The following is a 23,718-nucleotide window of genomic DNA, read 5'->3' on the forward strand; positions in this document are numbered from 1 at the left end:
TATTGGCAAATAAAGAAAGTATTTGTACATCTTTACAAGAACATAATTACCCTAAATTGTTCCAAAGAGGGAGGGCAATGGAAATCACCTTCTCTTCTTCAATGAAAAACACCTTTTGTTTCTGTTACCCACTTCAGTGGGTACAACAATCAGCCACATAACAGTTTCACTGCATTACATTTCCTCCACACGCTGCTATGCCCACTTCAGTGGGTAACAGGCAGTCACTGACAAATACCTGCTCATATTATTTCCCCCCTTTGAGAGAATTGATTGAGCATACTTATCCCAGTGAGGGCTGTGATTGGCTCGCCGTCTGTGTGTGAGCACTGTGGCTGTATAAAACCCCAACTGTGGGAGATTTCACCAAGACACAGCATACCACTGAAACACTGAGGACATTCATACTATTACAGACTTCTCCTCTTAACTCCAAACCACTGCAAATAATTCTCCTAGATTTGGATTGAGCAAACATACAACATGTGTAAGGGATTAGCAACACTGCCAGCAACCTGCTTAAAAAGGTAAGATGGTTATTCTAGTTTTTTAGCATGTTGTTGTAGATCACTATCAACGTGTATGGAACATGTATTGAGTTGTATGGAAGAGGATAAATGCAACAGTAACGTTTGGAAAATGCTTGGTTTAAAATTTGATGCAACAAAAGTAATGCAACATGTCATGTGAGATTCTAACAATTGAAATGTGTCATGTCTGTGCTGCAATGGGATATTTTCAGACAGTAATGTATGTTGAATACGAGCCTTGTGTGCCAGGCATCATGGTTCTGTTATACAGTAAGTGCATTACATATAATAGGACACACGACTGTGAGATGTTTTAATACATTCTGTAGCCAAACACTACCCACTCTCTCTCCTCCCTCAGTGCCAAAGACATCAAACACAAGATTGGCTTTCTGCTCCAGAAGCCTGAGTTTCCAACAGACCAGAAACAGGTCAAAGAGAAGACGACCGCTGTCAAGAGGTGAGTGTACAGGAGAATAGTGACACTTTGAATGTTTTGATTTATTTATAATTGATTTATAAAGGACATCTCTTTGAGATTAAGGATCTATTTTACCAGGGAGACCTGTTAAATGTGAGCAGCAAATAAACACTTGATACTCATTATCATACAGACGGAACAAAAATATAAACACAACATGTAAAGTGTTGGTCCCATGTTTCGTGAGCTGAAATAAAAGATCCCAGAAATGTTCCTAAAGCACAAAACGCTGATTTCCCTCAAATGTTGTGCACAAATTTGTTTACATCCCTGTTAGTGAGCATTTCTCCTTTGCCAAGATAATCCATCTACCTGACAGGTGTGGCATATCAAGAAGCTGATTAAACAACATGCTCAATACACAGGTGCACCTTGTGATAGGGATAAAAAAAAGCCACTCTAAAATGTGCAGTTTTGTCACACAACACAATGCCACAGATGTCTGAAGTTGAGGGAACATGCAATTGTGATGATGACTGCAGGAATGTCCACCAGAACTGTTGCCAGATAATTTTATATTAATTTCTCTACCATAAGTCGCGACCAACGTCATTTTGGAGAATTTGGCAGTAAGTCCAACCGGCCTCACAACCACAGGCAACGTGTAACCACACCAGCCCAGGACCTCCACATCTGGCTCATTCACCTGCAAGATCGTCTGAGACCAGCCACCCGGACAGCTGATGAAACTGAGGAGTATTTCTGTCTGTAATAAAGCACTTTTGTGGGGAAAAACTATTTCTGATTCGCTAGGCCTGAATCCCCAGTGGGTGGGCCTATACCTTCCCACCCATGTCTGTGCCCCTGCCCAGTCATGTGAAAACCATAGATTAGGGCCAAATTAATTTATTGCAATTGACTAATTTCCTTATATGAGCTGTAACTCAGTAAAATCGTTGAAATTGTTGCAAGTTGCGTTTATATATCATAGATAAAATAGCTTTCAGACTCCATTAAATTAATTTATCACGCCATGGGGAATAATGCTCTCAAGGCAATACCCATTGTACACGTAGGTAAATAGGTTTTAGTGCAGTTCTACACCTAGTTTTGATTTACATTTGGTTAAGTTGTCAACTCACGTGAATTCAACATGAAATAAACAAAACATGTCACCATGTCTATGTATTTAGTTGAAAGGTTGGGTGAAAAAAAGACAAAATTCCCTTACCTTTAATGATGTTTTGCAAATCCAATCAGCTTTCAACCTTGATTCAACATCATCACATTTATATTTTGTTGTTGAAATGACGTGGAAACAAAGTTGATTCGACCAGTTTTTGCATCTGTTTAGCATCTGTTGTCCCTAAACTAGTTAGCATAGACAATATCCAGCCTGACTTTTGATTTCATTAGCACTAAATCAAATCAATGCCCTCACGACGAGAAAAAATGAACACAACCCCTTAATTGCAACCTCACAGTTTGCATTAATATTGACCAACTTTGATTATCTGATTGTAGCCAATATTTTACTTTGAGATCAAAAATGTAAATGGTACTTTCAGTAAAGAAAAATCCTTTAATATAACGCATTCTGTCATTGCATTTGCCTAGTCGCATACAGTTCAGCAGAAGCATTTTTAGGATTTACACATGTAGTGGGAAGATCTTAGGCCTACAAGACAGGAGACATTATCAAAATATGTTTTAATACTACACAAGTTATCAAAATGATTGGCACTCTGACACTGTCCAACAGATAAATATAAACGCATCTTAGGCTAAGTTCATTGTTGAAAATAGGATCCTACGATTCTAAGATGATTTTAGCCTTAAGATGATTTTGAGATATCAGACCTTGACCTGGCCCAGTACCAATAAAAAGAAGGGAAACGCACAGATTGTACAATATATAACTATTATACAGTGCATTTGGAAAGTACCGCTTGACCTTTGCCACTTTTTGATACGTTACAGCCTTATTCTAAAATTTATAAAATTGTTGTTTTTTTCTCATAAATCTACACACAATACCCCATGATGACAAAACTAAATGTTGCAAATGTATAAAAATTTTTAACGGAAATATGAGAATAACATAAGTTTTCAGAGCCTTTACTTTGTTGAAGCACATTTGACAGAAATTACAGCCTCGAGTCTTCTTGGGTATGACGCTACAAGGTTGGCATACCTGTATTTGGGGAGTTTCTCCCATTCTTCTCTGCAGATCTTCTCAAGCTCTGTCAGGTTGGATGGGAGCGTCACTGCACTGTTTTTCAGCTCTCTCCAGAGATGTTTGATCGAGTTCAAGACCGGGCTCTGGCTGGGCCACTCTGGCTGGGCATTCAGGGACTCGTCCCGAAACCACTCTTAAGTTGTCTTGGCTGTGTGCTTAGGGTCGTTGCCCTGTTGGAAGGTGAACCTTCAAACCCCAAATCAAATCAAATCAAATGTTATTTGTTAAATGCGCTGAGTACAACAGGTGTCGACAGTGAATGCTTACTTGCAAGCCCTTAACCAACAATGCATTTGAAAGAAAAATAAGTCTAATTATAGATAAGTAGAAAAAAAAGAAAAATAACAAATAATTTGACATTTTAAATGTATTTTTATGTTCTCATTTACAACTGCGACCTGTCCAAGATAAAGCAAAGCAGTGTGACAAAAACAACAACACAGAGTTACACATGGAATAAACAAGCGTACAGTCAATAACACAATAGAAAGAAAAGAAAGGCAATAAATAGACCATAGTAGCAAAGTAATTACAATTTAGCAGATTAACACTGGAGTGATAGATGAGCAGATGATGATGAGCAGATGATGGTGTGTAAGTAGTGATACTGATGTGCAAAAGAACAGCAAAGTAAATAAAAACAGTATGGGGATGAGGTAGGTAGATTGGGTGGGCTATTTACAGATGGACTATGTACAGCTGCAGCAATCGGTTAGCTGCTCAGATAGCTGATGTTTAAAGTTAGCGAGGGAAATGTAAGTCTCCAAATTAAAGGGCAGCAGCCCTTTTCCAGCTAGCACATTTGGTTCCTTATGTTTTTGATTTCCCAATGGTTCTGGGAACGAAGCCATAAGTTTCCTGACCGTGAAAATTTCCTGACCGTTCAAACATATGATCTTCTGCTCTCTATCCATGGAATTAGTTCACTACGCCACCAGGTTGGAGCTAGCATGCCATGTTTTTTTTTACTCATACAAAGCTGTTACTTTTTGTCTATTCAAGCAGACCCTATTTCAAAGGAAACAAGCATTCATTAAGATCAGGTGTGGCCAATTAGTGGGCACGACCAACACATCTAAACACATTTAACAAGAGTTTTTTTGATGCTGAGAATGTTTTTAAATAACATTCTTAGAACATTCTGTGAATGTTACTGATGTTTTCATGTGGTTTTATGTTCTGAGAAGAGTATTTAAATTGAACCATGAGGAAACCTGCAGAAAACGTTATGCTGAAGTACTGGAATTCCCACAGAAGTCTGTTCTTTTTCCACCTTCTCTGAACGTTCTGAGAACATGACTTTAAAAAGAACCATGAGGAAACCTGTAGGAAACATTATTCTGAAGTACTGACATCCACACAGAAGAACGTTGCTTCTTAACGTTCTCTGAATGTTCTGTGAACATGACTTTAAATAGGACCATGAGGAAACCTGTAGGAAATGTTATGGGAAGGTTGTATGCTAAATAACCATAGGACAACCCCGCTCTGAGAACATATGGTTCTCAAAATGTTATGTGCTTGCTGCTATAGATAATATTTTTATGTCCGCAACGCAACAATCTGTTCGATATTTGGCAAATTCAGTGTGATTAGACAGGAGTAATTCTATAATTTTGGAAACATTATTTACATTTATAAGGGGGTGCATTATAAGGACTCCTCCTGCTCAGTATTATTCCGTTTCTCCAAACAAACATTTCTAAGTTGCTCCGAACTTTACATTTAGATGGTTAATGGTTAAGGTTTTGGATAGGGTTAAAACATTAAGTTCATGGACTCATTCCAAATGGTTAAGGTAAGGGTCCAGAGTCATGGGATTATGCCCATCCACTTAATGGTATTAGCGTTCACTGTTGCCCCTAGTTGCCGGTTTTGAAGGCATTTTCCGACGTCCTCAGAACGTGGATAGATGTCCAATTTCGAAGTCTCTCTTGAGCGATCTGCCTGATAATGTTATAAAATGGTTGGTAACGTATTAGCTCAAAGAGTTGTATAATATTATAAAATGTTGTTTACTCATTAGCTCAAAGAGGTGTATAATTAAGCAAAAAGGCCAGAGGGGGTGTGGTATATGGCCAATATACCACAGCTAAGGGCTGTTCTTATGGACGACGCAACGCGGAGTACCTGGATACAGCCCTTAGACGTGGCTTATTTGCCATATACCACAAACCCCCGAGGTGCATTATTGCTATTATAAACTGGTTTCCAATGTAATTAAAATACATATTTAGTCATACCCGTGGTATATGGTCTATTATAAACTAGGTGGTTTGAGCACTGAATGCTGATTGGCTGACAGCAATGGCATATCAGATCGTACACCACGGGTATGATAAAAAAAATGTATTTATACTGCTGTAATTATGTTGGTAACCAGTTTATAATAGCAATAAGGCACCTCAGGGTTTGTGGTATATGGCCAATATACCACGGCTAAGGGTTGTGTCTAAGCACTCCGTGATGCGTCGTGCGTAAGAACAGAACTTAGCAATGGTATATTGGCCAAATACTACACCCCCTCGTGCGTTATTGCTTAAATATACCACAGCTTTCAGCCAATAAGCATTCAGTGCTCGAACCACACAGTTTATAATGTTATAAAAGGGTTACTCATTAGCTCAAATAGGTGAGTAATGTAAATAAGTGGTTGGTTACTCAATAGCTTGAAGAGGTGCATCTGGTGTGGCTGATGCTCATGGAAAATACAGTAGTCAATATAGTAGTCAAATACAGTATGTCCTGTTGTAAATAACATTATGTAAGATGGTAGATATGACATCTACTGGTAGGCTATCATTAAAATACAGGTTATCAGCAATATGCAGGTTAAGAACTGTGGGATATCACACAAGAGATGAACTGAAATATTAATAATATTATCGTTTCTCCCAGTAATACAGATGTACAGTATAATAATTATGTTATTTCTCTGGTTTTAGAGTTTCACCTGCTGATGTGGAGAAATGGAAACTGTCCTTCAACAACCTGATGAATTGTGAAAGTGAGTTTCTTACAAATCCAAGCAACATCTTTAGAATACTGTAGGATTGGGGAGTCGATCTTGCTCAAATGTTATGGTGGTTTACTGAATTGAAAAGATGTATTGATTTTGAATTTAATTGAGTCTTGTGTTGAATTCCTGAATCTCTGACAAAACTCTACCATGACCTATTACCAAACCAGACCACGGAAAAACATTTCTTCAAAACTTGAGTGACATTTGTATCTCCCTCACCCCCTCTCCCCCCGTCTCTCCGACCCCAATTAAATTAAATTAAATTAAATTAAATGGGCTTTATCACTCTCTGGGTTTCTGTTTAAAGACTGATGTCATGATGCCTGTGTGGGCTGTAGGGTACTTTTGGGTTTAGCTGTGTATAGTTGGGGACTTCAGCCAGCTCTCAGGATACGTTTTCATGCTCTGGACGTGTGCTATGTGTCTAGAGGGTATTCTGGGTAGCCCCTGCTGCTCTGCTCACTCCCTGTGTGTGTGTGATGCACAGGATGAACCATAACTCTCAGTCCCTGTGGTTATATCCATGCGGTGGGAGGGTTTAGGGTAATTAAAAATAGTGTGGATGAAGGGAGGGTGGGTGGTGGTCAAGTTGAATAAATGGAAAACAATGCATACACAAAATCCATAAATGTAAATTCTTGTGAAATTCATATCTATAGGCTACATTTTTTCATGATGTTATCTGGCATTAGTGCCTAACTGTACACATGTCAAATACACACCAATCGACAAATGCTTTTGGGAACTTGGGATGAAAAAGTTAACGACAATCCACTCAGGCAAAAATAAAAATGTTGGATTTTTATTAAATAAGAGGAATGCTGTGAAATGGAGAGTTGACTTGAAAATAAAGAGAAGGGAGGGACTGAAAAGCAATGTTTGGGAAAATTTGATGAAAAGAGGATGATAGCAGTGCCAACTATGCTACGTGTGATGATTGTATGGCGCTATACAAATTCCACAGTCACAAGACTGGGACTTCAATATGGCACATCAAGGGAACTGTAGTCTCAGATGGGTTAAATGGAATAGTAGCCAAACTGAAATCTGGACATCTGACTGTAGGTCTATAACCTCTCACATAGCCTGATATAATATTAGGCTAATTTACGCAGGATTAAGCATTTCTTGCACTAAAATTATACACCAAATGTACATGAAGCTAAATATACTTTGATTGAAAACAAATACAGGTGGCTGTGTAGCTTCTTACCTATCTGCTCTAAAATGTGATTAAACATTCTTAAACTAATTATGTGTATATCATTCAAGAAGATCGAAGTACATATTCCCATGATAAAACTGATAGGGATTAAATGTTGTAATGCAGATGCAGCATGGATGTTTCATGCATAAAAAGTGAAGAATTATCATTCACGATTGTCATGCATAGGTGTAATAGGTGGCAGGGAAGTCAGGCGCAGGAGAGTCAAATGGAGTGTAAATATGGAGTGTTTTAATAAAGTTCCACAAGTATGCTCCATAACAATAAATGTACAAACAAACAAAACATGGGTACGAAGACCCGACGCGCACCTATACAAACAATAACACTACACTGACAACAAATCAATCTCTGACAAAGACATGAGGGGAAACAGAGGGTTAAATACACAACAGGTAATGAATGGGATTGAAAACAGGTGTGTGGGAAGACAAGACAAAACCAATGGAAAATCAAAAAAGGATCAATGATGGCTAGAAGACCGGTGACGTCGAACGCAGAGCACCGCCCGAACAAGGAGAGGCAACGACTTCGGTAGAAGTCGTGACAGTACCCCCCCCCCCCTGACGCGCGGCTCCAGCTGCGCGTCGACACCGGCCTCGGGGACGACCCGGAGGGCGAGGTGCAGGGCGATCCGGATGAGACGGTGGAATTCTGATAACATGGAAGGATCTAACACGTCCTCCACCGGAACCCAGCATCTCTCCTCCGGCCTGTACCCCTCCCAGTCCACGAGGTACTGAAGGCCCCTCGCCCGACGTCTCAAATCCAAAATGGATCGAACAGAGTATGCCGGAACCCCCTCGATGTCTAGAGGAGGCGGAGGAACATCACGCACTTCAGCCTCCTGGAGCGGGCCAGCCACCATCGGCCTGAGGAGAGACACATGGAACGAGGGATTAATACGGTAATGAGTGGGTAGTTGTAACCTATAACATACCTCGTTCACTCTCCTCAGGACTTTAAACGGCCCCACAAACCGCGGACCCAGCTTCCGGCAGAGCAGGCGAAGGGGCAGGTTTCGGGTCGAGAGCCAGACCCTGTCCCCTGATGCGAACACTGGGGCCTCACTGCGGCGACGGTCTGCGCCAATTTTCTGGCGACTTATGGCACGCTGAAGGTGGACGTGGGCTGCCTCCCAGGTTTCCTCAGCGTGCCGAAACCAATTGTCCACCGCAGGGGCATCGGTCTGGCTCTGATGCCAAGGAGCCAGAACCGGCTGATACCCTAATACACATTGAAAGGGAGTAAGGTTAGTGGAGGAGTGACGTAGCGAGTTCTGAGCCATCTCTGCCCAGGGCACTAACTTCGCCCACTCCCCCGGCCGATCCTGGCAATAAGACCGCAGAAACCTACCCACATCCTGGTTAACTCTCTCCACCTGCCCATTACTCTCGGGGTGAAAACCTGAGGTAAGACTAACCGAGATCCCCAGACGCTCCATGAACGCCTTCCAGACCCTTGATGTGAACTGGGGACCCCGATCAGACACTATATCCTCAGGCACCCCATAGTGCCGGAAAACGTGTGTAAACAGGGCCTCTGCAGTTTGTAAGGCCGTAGGGAGACCGGGCAAAGGGAGGAGACGACAGGACTTAGAAAACCGATCCACAACGACCAGGATCGTGGTGTAACCCTGTGAAGGTGGAAGATCAGTCAAAAAATCCACCGACAGGTGCGACCATGGCCGTTGAGGAACGGGTAGAGGTTGTAGCTTACCTCTGGGCAGGTGTCTAGGAGCCTTGCACTGGGCGCACACCGAACAGGAAGAAACATAAATCCTCACATCCTTAGCTAAAGTGGGCCACCAGTACCTTCCTTCAAGACAGCGCATCGTCCGACCTATCCCAGGATGACCAGAGGAGGGTGACGTGTGAGCCCAATATATCAATCGGTCGCGGACAGCAGACGGAACGTACAGACGACCAGCTGGACACTCAGGGGGAGAAGGTTCTGTAACGCCCGCTCAATGTCCGCGTCCAGCTCCCACACTACCGGCGCCACCAGACACGAAGCTGGGAGTATGGGAGTGGGATCCATGGACCGCTCCTCTGTGTCATACAGCCGAGACAATGCGTCTGCCTTAATGTTCTGGGAGCCTGGTCTGTAAGAAAGAGTAAACACAAAACGAGTGAAAAACATGGCCCACCTTGCCTGGCGAGGATTCAATCTCTTCGCCTGCCGGATGTACTCCAGATTGCGGTGGTCAGTCCAGATGAGAAAAGGGTGTTTAGCCCCCTCAAGCCAATGCCTCCACACCTTCAAGGCTTCTACGACAGCTAACAGCTCTCGGTTCCCCACATCATAGTTTCGCTCCGCTGGGCTGAGCTTCTTCGAAAAGAAAGCACAGGGGCGAAGCTTCAGTGGCGTACCCGAACGCTGAGAGAGCACTGCTCCTATCCCAGCTTCGGATGCGTCCACCTCCACTATGAATAGCAAAGAGGGATCCGGATGAGCCAGCACAGGCACCGAGGTAAACAGAGTCTTCAGGTGCTCAAAAGCCCTGTTCGCCTCAGCCGACCACTGCAAGCGCACCGGGCCCCCCTTTAGCAGTGAGGTAATGGGAGCTGCCACCTGACCAAAACCCCGGATAAACCTCCGGTAGTAATTGGAAAACTCCAAAAAACGCTGCAACTCCTTTACCGTGGTTGGAGTCGGCCAATTACGCACGGCTGTAATGCGGTCGCTCTCCATCTCCACTCCTGAAGTGGAAATCCGATGCCCTAGGAAGGAGATGGATTGTTGAAAAAACAAGCATTTCTCAGCCTTGACATATAGATCATGCTCCAACAGGCGACCAAGCACCCTGCGCACCAGGGACACATGCTCGGCGCGTGTAGCAGAGTATATCAGAATATCATCGATATACACCACTACACCCTGACCGTGCAGGTCCCTGAAGATCTCATCTACAAATGATTTGAAAACTGATGGAGCATTCATCAACCCATATGGCATGACCAGGTACTCATAATGAGGTAGTGCTAAATGCCGTCTTCCACTCATCACCCTTCTTAATACGCACCAGATTGTACGCACTCCTGAGATCCAATTTTGTGAAAAAACGTGCCCCCGTGCATTAACTCAATAACCGTATTGATCAGAGGTAGCGGGTAGCTATATTTCACTGTGATTTTATTAAGACCTCGATAATCAATGCACGTGCGTAAACCGCCATCCTTTTTCTTCACAAAAAAGAAACTCGAGGAGACGGGTGAAATGGATGGCTGAATGAACCCCTGATGCAGGGATTCAGAGACATATGTCTCCATAGCCTCCGTCTCCGCTTGCGACAGGGGATACACGTGACTCTTGGGATATGCAGCGTCTACCAGGAGATCTATCGCACAATCCCCCCCGTCGATGGGGTGGTAATTGAGTCGCCTTCTTTTTACAGAAGGTGAGAGCCAAATCGGCATATTCGGGGGGGAACAAGGAGAGGCAACGACTTCGGCAGAAGTCGTGACAACGATTGACAGTGATGGCCTAATTTATAATAAGGTAGGCCTAATGTGGTGTTTTAAAAACAGACTTTTGTCTTTGAGCCACTATGTGTTGGCATACACAATTGTGCAAGTTGGATGATGCTTTGTATGTAGGCTTATATTTCAAAATGATATTACACAATAGGCTACATGTCGAAACCAACTTTCATTGAGAAATTTGGACATAAGAAAACATTTCAATAAATCGTTCTGCTATCTCTGACTCTACAACACATTGTCTATATTTGCGGGTTAGTGTCGGGTGCGGGTCGGTTAGGACATCTACTTTGTGCATGACACAAGTCATTTTTCCAACAATTGTTTACAGTCAGATTATTTAATTTATAATTCACTGTATCACAATTCCAGTGGGTCAGACATTTACGTACCATAAGTTGACTGTGCCTTTTAAACAGCTTGGAAAATTCCAGAAAATTATATCATGGCTTTAGAAGCTTCTGATAGGCTAATTGACATTATCTGAGTCAATTGGAGGTGTACCTGTGGATGTATTTCAAGGCCTAGCTTCAACTCAGTGACTCTTTTCTTGACATCATGGGAAAATCAAAAGAAATCAGTTAAGACCTCAGAAAAAATATATAGACCTCCACAAGTCTGGTTCAATTTCCAAGCGCCTGAAGGTACCACGTACATCTGTACAAACAATAGTACGCAAGCATAAACTCCATGAGACCATGCAGCCCAGCTCATACCGCTCAGGAAGGAGATGTGTTCTGTCTCCTAGAGATGAATGTACTTTGGTGCGAAAAGTGTAAATCAATCCCAGAACAACAGCAAAGGACCTTGTGAAAATGCTGGAGGAAAACATGTACAAAAGTATCTATATCCACAGTAAAACGAGTCCTATATCGACATAACCAGAAAGGCCACTCAGCAAGGAAGAAGCCACTACTCCAAAACTGCCATAAAAAAGCCAGATTACGGTTTGAAAATGCACAGGAGGACAAAGATCATACTTTTTGGAGAAATGCCCTCTGGTCTGATGAAACAAAAATGAAACTGTTTGGCCATAATGACCATCGTTATGTTTGGAGGATAAAGGGGCAAGCCGAAGAACACCATCCCAACCCTGAAGCACGGGGGTGGCAGCATCATGTTGTGGGGGTGCTTTGCTGCAGGAGGGACTGGTGCACTTCACAAAATCGATGGCTTCATGAGGATGGAAAATTATGTGGATATATTGAAGCAACATCAAGACATCAGTCAGGAAGTTAAAGTTTGGTCTCAAATGGGTCTTCCAAATGGACAATGACCCCATGCATACTTCCAAAGTTGTGGCAAAATGGCTTAAGGACAACAAAGTCAAGGTATATTGGAGTGGCCATCACAAAGCCATGACCTCAATCCTATAGAACATTTGTGGGCAGAACTGAAAAAGTGTGTGTGAGCAAGGAGGCCTACACACCTGACACCAGCTCTGTCAGGAAGAATGGGCCAAAAATAACCCAACTTATTGTGGGAAGCTTGTGGAAGGCTACCCGAAATGTTTGACCCAAGTTAAACAATTTAAAGGCAATGCTACCCAATACTAATTGAGTGTATGTAAACTTCTGACCCACTGGGAATGTGATGAAAGAAATAAAAGCTGAAATAAATCATTCTCTCTACTATTATTCTGATATTTCACATTCTTAAAATAAAAGTGGTGATTCTAACTGACCTAAGACAGGGCATTTTTATTTGGATTAAATCAGGAATTGTGAAAAACTGAGTTTAAATGTATTCGGCTAAGGTGTAGTTAAACTTCCGACTTCTACTGTATATTCTGGTGGTTGGGTTATTAGCAGTTGCTGGTGAACAAACAGTGTGTGTGTATCTGTGTTTGTGTGTATCTGTGTTTGTGTGTGTGTGTGTGTGTGTGTGTGTGTGTGTGTGTGTGTGTGTGTGTGTGTGTGTGTGTGTGTGTGTGTTGGCATTCCCTGTGGTGTCATGCTGTGTGTGGGGACATCCGTGGGGACACCATATATAATTTTATATGTCCAGCACCCATTTCGTATTATTTTTTTTTATTTTTAATTTTTTTAATTTTTAATTTCACCTTTATTTAACCAGGTAGGCTAGTTGAGAACAAGTTCTCATTTGCAACTGCGACCTGGCCAAGATAAAGCATAGCAGTGTGAACAGACAACACAGAGTTACACATGGAGTAAACAATTAACAAGTCAATAACACAGTAGAAAAAAGGGGAGTCTATATACAATGTGTGCAAAAGGCATGAGGAGGTAGGCAAATAATTACAATATTGCAGATTAACACTGGAGTGATAAATGATCATGTACAGGTAGAGATATTGGTGTGCAAAAGAGCAGAAAAGTAAATAAATAAAAACTGTGGGGAGGAGGTAGGTGAAAATGGGTGGGCTATTTACCAATAGGTTATGTACAGCTGCAGCGATCGGTTAGCTGCTCAGATAGCTGATGTTTGAAGTTGGTGAGGGAGATAAAAGTCTCCAACTTCAGCGATTTTTGCAGTTCGTTCCAGTCACAGGCAGCAGAGTACTGGAACGAAAGGCGGCCGAATGAGGTGTTGGCTTTAGGGATGATCAGTGAGATACACCTGCTGGAGCGCGTGCTACGGATGGGTGTAGCCATCGTGACCAGTGAACTGAGATAAGGCGGAGCTTTACCTAGCATGGCCTTGTAGATGACCTGGAGCCAGTGGGTCTGGCGACGAATATGTAGCGAGGGCCAGCCGACTCGAGCATACAAGTCGCAGTGGTGGGTAGTATAAGGTGCTTTAGTGACAAAACGGATGGCACTGTGATAAACTGCATCCAGTTTGCTGAGTAGAGTGTTGGAAGCGATTTTGTAGATGACATCGCCGAAGTCGAGGATCGGTAGGATAGTCAGTTTTACTAGGTTAAGCTTGGCAGCGTGAGTGAAGGAGGCTTTGTTGCGGAATAGAAAGCCGACTCTTGATTTGATTTTCGATTGGAGATGTTTGATATGGGTCTGGAAGGAGAGTTTGCAGTCTAGCCAGACACCTAGGTACTTATAGGTGTCCACATATTCAAGGTTGGAACCATCCAGTGTGGTGATGCTCGTCGGGCATGCGGGTGCAGGCAGCGATCGGTTGAAAAGCATGCATTTGGTTTTACTAGCGTTTAAGAGCAGTTGGAGGCCACGGAAGGAGTGTTGTATGGCATTGAAGCTCGTTTGGAGGTTAGATAGCACAGTGTCCATTGACGGGCCGAAAGTATATAGAATGGTGTCGTCTGCGTAGAGGTGGATCAGGGAATCGCCCGCAGCAAGACCAACATCATTGATATATACAGAGAAAAGAGTCGGCCCGAGAATTGAACCCTGTGGCACCCCCATAGAGACTGCCAGAGGACCGGACAGCATGCCCTCTGATTTGACACACTGAACTCTGTCTGAAAAGTAATTGGTGAACCAGGCAAGGCAGTCATCCGAAAAACCGAGGCTACTGAGTCTGCCGATAACAATCTGGTGATTGACAGAGTCGAAAGCCTTGGCGAGGTCGATGAAGACGGCTGCACAGTACTGTCTTTTATCGATGGCGGTTATGATGTCGTTTAGTACCTTGAGTGTGGCTGAGGTGCACCCGTGACCGGCTCGGAAACCAGATTGCATAGCGGAGAAGTTACGGTGGGATTCGAGATGGTCAGCGACCTGTTTGTTGACTTGGCTTTCGAAGACCTTAGATAGGCAGGGCAGAATGGATATAGGTCTGTAACAGTTTGGGTCCAGGGTGTCTCCCCCTTTGAAGAGGGGGATGACTGCAGCAGCTTTCCAGTCCTTGGGGATCTCAGACGATATGAAAGAGACGTTGAACAGGCTGGTAATAGGGGTTGCGACAATGGCGGCGGATAGTTTCAGAAATAGAGGGTCCAGATTGTCAAGCCCAGCTGATTTATACGGGTCCAGGTTTTGCAGCTCTTTCAGAACATCTGTTATCTGGATTTGGGTAAAGGAGAACCTGGAGAGGCTTGGGCGAGGAGCTGCGGGGGGGCCGGAGCTGTTGGCCGAGGTAGGAGTAGCCAGGCGGAAGGCATGGCCAGCCGTTGAGAAATGCTTGTTGAAGTTTTCGATAATCATGGATTTGTCAGTGGTGACAGTGTTCCCTAGCCTCAGTCCAGTGGGCAGCTGGGAGGAGGTGCTCTTGTTCTCCATGGACTTCACAGTGTCCCAGAACTTTTTGGAGTTGGAGCTACAGGATGCAAATTTCTGCCTGAAGAAGCTGGCCTTAGCTTTCCTGACTGACTGCGTGTATTGGTTCCTGACTTCCCTGAAAAGTTGCATATCGCGGGGCCTGTTCGATGCTAATGCACACAGGATGTTTTTGTGCTGGTCGAGGGCAGTCAGGTCTGGAGTGAACCAAGGGCTGTATCTGTTCTTAGTTCTGCATTTTTTGAACGGAGCATGCTTATCTAAAATGGTGAGGAAGTTACTCTTAAAGAATGACCAGGCATCCTCAACTGACGGGATGAGGTCAATGTCCTTCCAGGATACCCGGGCCAGGTCGATTAGAAAGGCCTGCTCACAGAAGTGTTTTAGGGAGCGTTTGACAGTGATGAGGGGTGGTCGTTTGACTGCGGCACCGTAGCGGATACAGGAAATGAGGCAGTGGTCGCTGAGATCCTGGTTGAAGACAGCGGAGGTGTATTTGGAGGGCCAGTTGGTCAGGATGACGTCTATGAGGGTGCCCTTGCTTACAGAGTTAGGGTTGTACCTTCTTGTTCTTCTTGTAGTCCGTGATTGACTGTGGCAGGGTCTACAGTCAATCACGGACTACAAGAAGAAACCCAGCCCAGTCAGGGACCAGGATGTCTTGCTCCCAGGCAGACTAAATAACTTTTTTGCCCGCTTTGAGGACAATACAGTGCCACTGACACGGCCTGCAACGAAAACATGCGGTCTCTCCTTCACTGCAGCCGAGGTGAGTAAGACATTTAAACGTGTTAACCCTCGCAAGGCTGCAGGCCCAGACGGCATCCCCAGCCGCGCCCTCAGAGCATGCGCAGACCAGCTGGCCGGTGTGTTTACGGACATATTCAATCAATCCCTATACCAGTCTGCTGTTCCCACATGCTTCAAGAGGGCCACCATTGTTCCTGTTCCCAAGAAAGCTAAGGTAACTGAGCTAAACGACTACCGCCCTGTAGCACTCACTTCCGTCATCATGAAGTGCTTTGAGAGACTAATCAAGGACCATATCACCTCCACCCTACCTGACACCCTAGACCCACTCCGATTTGCTTACCGCCCAAATAGGTCCACAGACGATGCAATCTCAACCACACTGCACACTGCCCTAACCCACCTGGACAAGAGGAATACCTATGTGAGAATGCTGTTCATCGACTACAGCTCGGCATTCAACACCATAGTACCCTCCAAGCTCGTCATCAAGCTCGAGACCCTGGGTCTCGACCCCGCCCTGTGCAACTGGGTACTGGACTTCCTGACGGGCCGCCCCCAGGTGGTGAGGGTAGGCAACAACATCTCCTCCCCGCTGATCCTCAACAAGGGGGCCCCACAAGGGTGCGTTCTGAGCCCTCTCCTGTACTCCCTGTTCACCCACGACTGCGTGGCCACGCACGCCTCCAACTCAATCATCAAGTTTGCGGACGACACAATGACGAGACGGCCTACAGGGAGGAGGTGAGGGCCCTCTGAGTGTGGTGTCAGGAAAATAACCTCACACTCAACGTCAACAAAACTAAGGAGATGATTGTGGACTTCAGGAAACAGCAGATGGAACACCCCCCTATCCACATCGATGGAACAGTAGTGGAGAGGGTAGCAAGTTTTAAGTTCCTCGGCATACACATCACAGACAAACTGAATTAGTCCACTCACACTGACAGCGTCGTGAAGAAGGCGCAGCAGCGCCTCTTCAACCTCAGGAGGCTGAAGAAATTCGGCTTGTCACCAAAAGCACTCACAAACTTCTACAGATGCACAATCGAGAGCATCCTGGCGGGCTGTATCACCGCCTGGTACGGCAACTGCTCCGCCCTCAACCGTAAGGCTCTCCAGAGGGTAGTGAGGTCTGCACAACGCATCACCGGGGGCAAACTACCTGCCCTCCAGGACACCTACACCACCCGATGTTACAGGAAGGCCATAAAGATCATCAAGGACATCAACCACCCGAACCACTGCCTGTTCACCCCGCTATCATCCAGAAGGCGAGGTCAGTACAGGTGCATCAAAACTGGGACCGAGAGACTGAAAAACAGCTTCTATCTCAAGGCCATCAGACTGTTAAACAGCCACCACTAACATTGAGTGGCTGCTGCCAACACACTGTCATTGACACAACTCCAGCCACTTTAATAATGGGAATTGATGGGAAATGATGTAAATATATCACTAGCCACTTTAGACAATGCTACCTTATATAATGTTACTTACCCTACATTATTCATCTCATATGCATACGTATATACTGTACTCTACATCATCGACTGCATCCTTATGTAATACTTGTATCACTAGCCACTTTAACTATGCCACTTTGTTTACTTTGTCTACATACTCATCTCATATGTATATACTGTACTCGATACCATCTACTGTATGCTGCTCTGCACCATCACTCATTCATATATCCTTATGTACATATTCTTTATCCCCTTACACTGTGTATAAGACAGTAGTTTTGGAATTGTTAGTTAGATTACTTGTTGGTTATCACTGCATTGTCGGAACTAGAAGCACAAGCATTTCGCTACACTCGCATTAACATCTGCTAACCATGTGTATGTGACAAATAAAATTGGATTTGATTTGATTTGACCTGGTGGGTTCCTTGATGATTTGTGTGAGATTGAGGGCATCGAGCTTAGATTGTAGGACTGCCGGGGTGTTAAGCATATCCCAGTTTAGGTCACCTAACAGAACAAACTCTGAAGCTAGATGGGGGGCAATCAATTCACAAATGGTGTCCAGGGCACAGCTGGGAGCTGAGGGGGGTCGGTAGCAGGCGGCAACAGTGAGAGACTTATTTCTGGAGAGAGTAATTTTCAGAATTAGTAGTTCGAACTGTTTGGGTATGGACCTGGAAAGTATGACATTACTTTGCAGGCTATCTCTGCAGTAGACTGCAACTCCTCCCCCTTTGGCAGTTCTATCTTGACGGAAGATGTTATAGTTGGGTATGGAAAACTCTGAATTTTTGGTGGCCTTCCTGAGCCAGGATTCAGACACGGTAAGGACATCAGGGTTAGCAGAGTGTGCTAAAGCAGTGAGTAAAACAAACTTAGGGAGGAGGCTTCTGATGTTGACATGCATGAAACCAAGGCTTTTTCGATCACAGAAGTCAACAAATGAGGGTGCCTGGGGACATGCAGGGCCTGGGTTTACCTCCACATCACCCGCGGAACAGAGAAGGAGTAGTATGAGGGTGCGGCTAAAGGCTATCAAAACTGGTCGCCTAGAGCGTTGGGGACAGAGAATAAGAGGAGCAGGTTTCTGGGCATGGTAGAATATATTCAGGGCATAATGCGCAGACAGGGGTATGGTGGGGTGCGGGTACGGCGGAGGTAAGCCCAGGCACTGGGTGATGATGAGAGAGGTTTTATCTCTGGACATGCTGGTTGTAATGGGTGAGGTCACCGCATATGTGGGAGGTGGGACAAAGGAGGTATCAGGGGTATGAGGAGTGGGCCTAGGGGCTCCATTGTGAACTAAAACAATGATAACTAACCTGAGCAACAGTATACAAGGCATATTGACATTTGAGAGAGACATACAGCGAGGCATACAGTAATCACAGGTGTTGAATTGGGAAAGCTAGCTAAAACAGTGGGTGAGACAACAGCTAATCAGCTAGCATAACAGCAGCAGGTAAAATGGCATTGACAAGGCAACGGGGCTGACAGATAAAACAAACAAGCAGAATGGACAGTCCAGCGTGCATCAGCTATGTAGCCAAGTGATCAGAGTCCAGGGGCAGCGGTGGATGGGGCAGGGGGGCTGGACTGGCGAGTGTTATCCAGGTTAAAAAAAACTAACAATTACTAAATAGCTTGTAGCTAGTTAGCTGGTTAGCTTCTGGAGGTTCTTGAGTGTGTTCTAAAAATTAAAAATAATAGCGATTCCGTATTACATTGGGTGAGGCAGGTCTCCGGAAGGTATAAACAAATTTTAAAAATCGGGAAGAGATAGAAAGTACATATGGGCCACTGCGATGCAGACGGTTAGCAGGCCTGTGCTAACAAGTTAACAGATTAGCAGGCCGGGGTAAACAAGGTAGTAGTTAGCGGACCTGGGCTAAACAAGCTAGCAGTTAGCATGCCGAATTAGCAAGCAAGGAGATAGCGAGGGCTAGAGAGTTAGCCTTTGGAGGACGTTGCGATGGGGTGAGTCTGTTTATTCCTCTTCATGCAGTGACATCGATAGACCGGTCGTGGATCCGGGTATAGAAGCCCAGGAGTATGCTAGGAACACAGGAGCTCTGGCCGGGCTAGCTTCAAGCTACGTGGGTGGAAACGCTAGCCAGGAGTAATCAACCAGGGTTGCGGTTTAGCTCGATAGCTAGTTGTGAAGATCCAGCTGAAAAAAATGTTCAGTTTGCGGAGGGAATCCGGGGATAAAAAGATAAATAGGTCCGTTATGCTCTGGTTAGCGTCGCGTTGTTCGAACTGGCGAGAGCATTCCGAGCTAAAGGTTAGCTGATGACCGGTTAGCTGAATACCGCTAGCATAGCTGGTGGTTTGCTGGCTAGCTTCAGTTGAGGGGTTCCGGTTCTGAAGTAAATATAAATACTTCAGGAAAAGTAGCTACATTGGGTGAGGCGGATTGCAGGAGAGTATTTGGAAGCTTAGTTTTAGCAAAATGTTTTTAAAGATATGCAAAGAAAAATATCTAAAACGAAAAAGAGACTATATTTACAGATATTTACAGAGAGACGATACCACAGGACGACTTACTGCTACGCCATCTTGGCTACTCATTACAATTTGTGTTATATGTTAACAATTTTCAAAATGTACAATATTTTACGAATTTGCAAAACTTACTATTTGTTACGAATTAGCAAAATGTATGATATGTTATGAATTCCAACTAGATTGCTAACGTTAGTTAGCTGGCTAACGTTAGCTAGGCTAGAGGTTAGGGTTAGAGGTTAGGGTTAAGTTCAGGAGTTAGATTAAGGGTTAGGGTTAGGGCAAGGGTTAGCTAACATGATAAGTAGTTGAAAAGTAGCTATAAAGTAGTAAGTAGTTGAAAATATGTTAATTAGCTAAAATGATCCGTGATGAGATTTGAACTCACAACCTTTGGGTTGCTAGATGTTTGCCTGAAATGGCTACCCATCCACCCCAACCAACCACCATACTTTTGTTTTTGCCTCAATAACCATCTGTCTTATGTAACCATCCCAAACGTATCGTAGTTTTTACTTTTACTATGTTACGTCTAGTCTGAGACCAGGCTGGGACACAGAGCAGGAGCAACGCCTCCTGAGAACCATCCAGGCCTTGACCTCCACCACTGCCTCCCTACAGAGGGATGCTCTCTCTCTCTCTCTCTCTCTCTCTCAAAACACCCCCCACCCCCTACCTTCTAATAGAGAAAAGCAGTTAGGATAGTTTAATAGTGTATGGTTTCATATCGAACACTCAACCTAGCACCCTGGAAATTTCTCTGGATGTTACACATGCTAAGCAAGAGGATCTCAGACTGACCTAACCTAACCTCTTTCTCTGTTTGTTTGTCTGTCTGTCTATCAGGTGGTCGTACAGTGTTCACTGCGTTCCTGAAGTCAGAGCTCAGCCAGGAGAACTTGGAATTCTGGAACGCTTGCGAGGAATACAAAAAGTCTTCCCCAAACAAGATGGTGGCCAAAGCTAAAGAGATCTACGAACAGTACATTGAGGCAGACTCTCCAAATGAGGTCAAATGGGAATAATGATTGGCATGTTTATGACTTTTTAAAATTATTATATTTCATTATTTAACCAGACAAGACAGACAGAATAAATTCTTATTTACAGTGACGGCTTGAACATATGCAAATATTATGTTAACAAGAGCAACACAACCTATACCAACTGAGAGCCACTCTCAAAAGATGGTTTAAACTATAATTTTTATAGCATCATATAATTTTGATTTCTATGAATTTGAGAGTGGTTACATTTCTCCATCCCCACCCATCCCTCAACAAAGCACGCTTTGTTATTGTTTCAACTGAGGATTTCCCCTTCAATGAATCCCCCCTTTCGAAAAACACCTGTAGTTTTTCCTTTGGGATTGTCCTTTTGGATTTTTATAGCACTTTTGGTGGCACATTTTGTTGATACAGTACCCATGTTCTATTGCATTACTTATACAGTGTATATCTCTTTTTCCCTCTCCCTATCAGGTGAACCTGGACTCAGCAACGCGAGAGGAGACCAGACAGAACCTGTCTATTGCCGGCTTATCCTGTTTCAATGACGCCCAGCAGAAGATCTTCAATTTGATGGAGAAAGACTCATACAGAAGGTTCCTCCACTCCAAACTGATCCAGGATCTGTCCCTGTTGAGCACCACCACCCCACTCTGTGCACTGAAGAAGATAGGAGGAAAAATAGGTTGTTCTGAGAACAGATGTGGTGCATAGATGGAGATGGAGAGAGAAACAAGGATGGATTGAAGAATGTGTAAAATTTTGTCAATCTGTGAGGGAAAGAGCAGGTAGTCTTGAAGAGAAAACATTATTATGAGTGGGTGGGGTTTTATTTTTTCTGTCCATTGTTCCAGATAACTATTTCAACACGCATCACAAATAGATTACTTTTGAGACGAGGGGACGATTGGAGAGGGAGAGAACTGTCATTTTTCGGGAGAAATATGCTCCTGAAAGGATGTTCCATTCTCTTATTTTCATTGTCGTGCGAGGGTCTGCTTTCTTTACACTGACTATCTTCCAGATCTCTAAAAATATTCAAATGGTTCAAACAAGCATTTAGGTATTTCACCCTGGTTAGTTCCCTGTGTCCCCTCTGTCTGGTTTTAATCAAGGGCTCCATGCTAAGTCATGCTTAAACACCAATAATGAAAATGCACTTCTTCAAACTGAGTGTTAAATTAGATTATAGTTTCTGAATGGATTGGTGTTAAAAACTTATTTCACCTGACTGTTGTTTGTTTGACTCTGTTTTTCTGTCTTTACTTTACCTGTGGCCAGTTCATGCACCGGTAAGGTGTAACTCACTGGCCTTCTGTTAACCTGACAACAACGTCATGACTAGGTGATGTTTTGATTCACAACACAGGGAGAAACAATCTGGAATTACTTCTCTATCCACCTCTAACACACACAGAGACAAACACACACTCCCATTTGAGCAATTCAAGCGACTTGCTTCAGCTGATCCTTTCCTGACGTGCTTATGAAGTAAACATATTGATACTTTATCATTATATGGTTATTGGTAATGATATTGGTATCATTATATGGTTCTGTAAGTTTTGTTAAAACATTACTCCTACTCGCCTCCAATGATGATGGCTACATATTTATTATACAATGTAATAATCATCTTCATATTTATTCTCTTGTTGTTTTCTTGACACGTTTATTCATCATTTATTTGTGAATAAAACGATGCATCAACAGAGATGGTTACTTATTTTCATACATTTATCCAAATGAACGAAAGGCCAATATTGTAAAATGTACCAGTTTCGAAAACATACATATCCTAATTTCAGCACACTAGCTGTACGTATTCTATTTAAGGCAATATGCAGTTTCCTACGACCATGTAGTCCAATAATTCCATTGCCCTGTATAAACTGAATACATCACCACAAAAACATTCTGATTTAATTAGTTCATTTGTTGATAAACAGAGAAACGGGATGACAGAGAGTTACACAGACACTAGATTAAACTACTTGAAACTATGGACTGCTCTCAGTATAAATATTGATTTTACCTCCCACGGTATAGGTCACAGTGCCAGTGACAGAAGATATGCTCCAGTACACACTATTCCAACTAGTTTATTACCACAGACTACAGCTTTAATGTGGAAAAGACAGTATTTACATACATACAACTTGGCATAAGAGTTGGTCAAAAATAGAAGAAACAACCGTAGAGAAGACTAGGTTCACTCACTCTTTGCTTCTCCCATACGTAGTCTTGACCCGTCCTATAACAAGCCATATTTAGAAAGATAAGGTCTTACGTCAGTGGCCTGATGCAGATCATGTCGATTTACAGGTTGTTTGTGTGGCTCTGAAAGCACTTGTGGGAGCAGCAACCAAAGAGTGGACATATTTTAATTTTATTTTTTTAATGTTACCTTTCGCACAGCTCTCATGGGTGCCAACAACAGTCAGGGTAATTTGTTTGGCCATTAAAGCTTGTTTATTTAGAACCACACTGAAGATACACTACAAGACTAAAAGTATATGGACACCCCTTCATATTAGTGGATTCACCTATTTCAGCCACACCTGTTGCTGACAGGTGTATAAAATGGAGCACACAGCCATCCAATCTCCATAATCTTGTTTGATTGGTTGTTAGGCTATAGCTGGACAAAATTTGGCTGTTAGTGTGGGTTTTCAGTAAATTAATGTCAATCACAAAGGTGCATTTCATCTGCATCTGCATTTCCTGCAGTACAGGAATATTCTCAACAACAAGTGTGATCAAATCTGTACCCACTTTTAATCCAATGTTACATAAGTATTCTCTTGGTGAGTCTAAATTCTAACTTTAATTGACAGAATAAGGGAAAATATGTTAAAATATTAGTATAGCCAAGATAGTGTGATCATGCTGCCAACCTGGTTGTAGCAGA

General features: G+C 43.5%; 1 protein-coding gene across 1 annotated transcript; it reads left to right on the forward strand.

Moving 5' to 3' along the window:
- Nucleotides 1-310: 310 nt before the first annotated feature.
- rgs4 (regulator of G protein signaling 4) lies at nt 311-22,519 on the forward strand. Its single transcript, XM_035784887.2, has 5 exons — nt 311-527; nt 892-990; nt 6,136-6,197; nt 20,647-20,810; nt 21,282-22,519. The coding sequence occupies exons 1-5, from the start codon at nt 484-486 to the stop codon at nt 21,519-21,521; spliced, it is 609 nt and encodes a 202-aa protein (XP_035640780.1). The 5' UTR covers nt 311-483; the 3' UTR covers nt 21,522-22,519.
- The last annotated feature ends 1,199 nt before the right edge of the window (nt 22,520-23,718 follow it).

The sequence above is a fragment of the Oncorhynchus keta genome, chromosome 1, assembly GCF_023373465.1.
Source record: "Oncorhynchus keta strain PuntledgeMale-10-30-2019 chromosome 1, Oket_V2, whole genome shotgun sequence".
NCBI classification, from domain to species: Eukaryota; Metazoa; Chordata; class Actinopteri; order Salmoniformes; family Salmonidae; genus Oncorhynchus; species Oncorhynchus keta.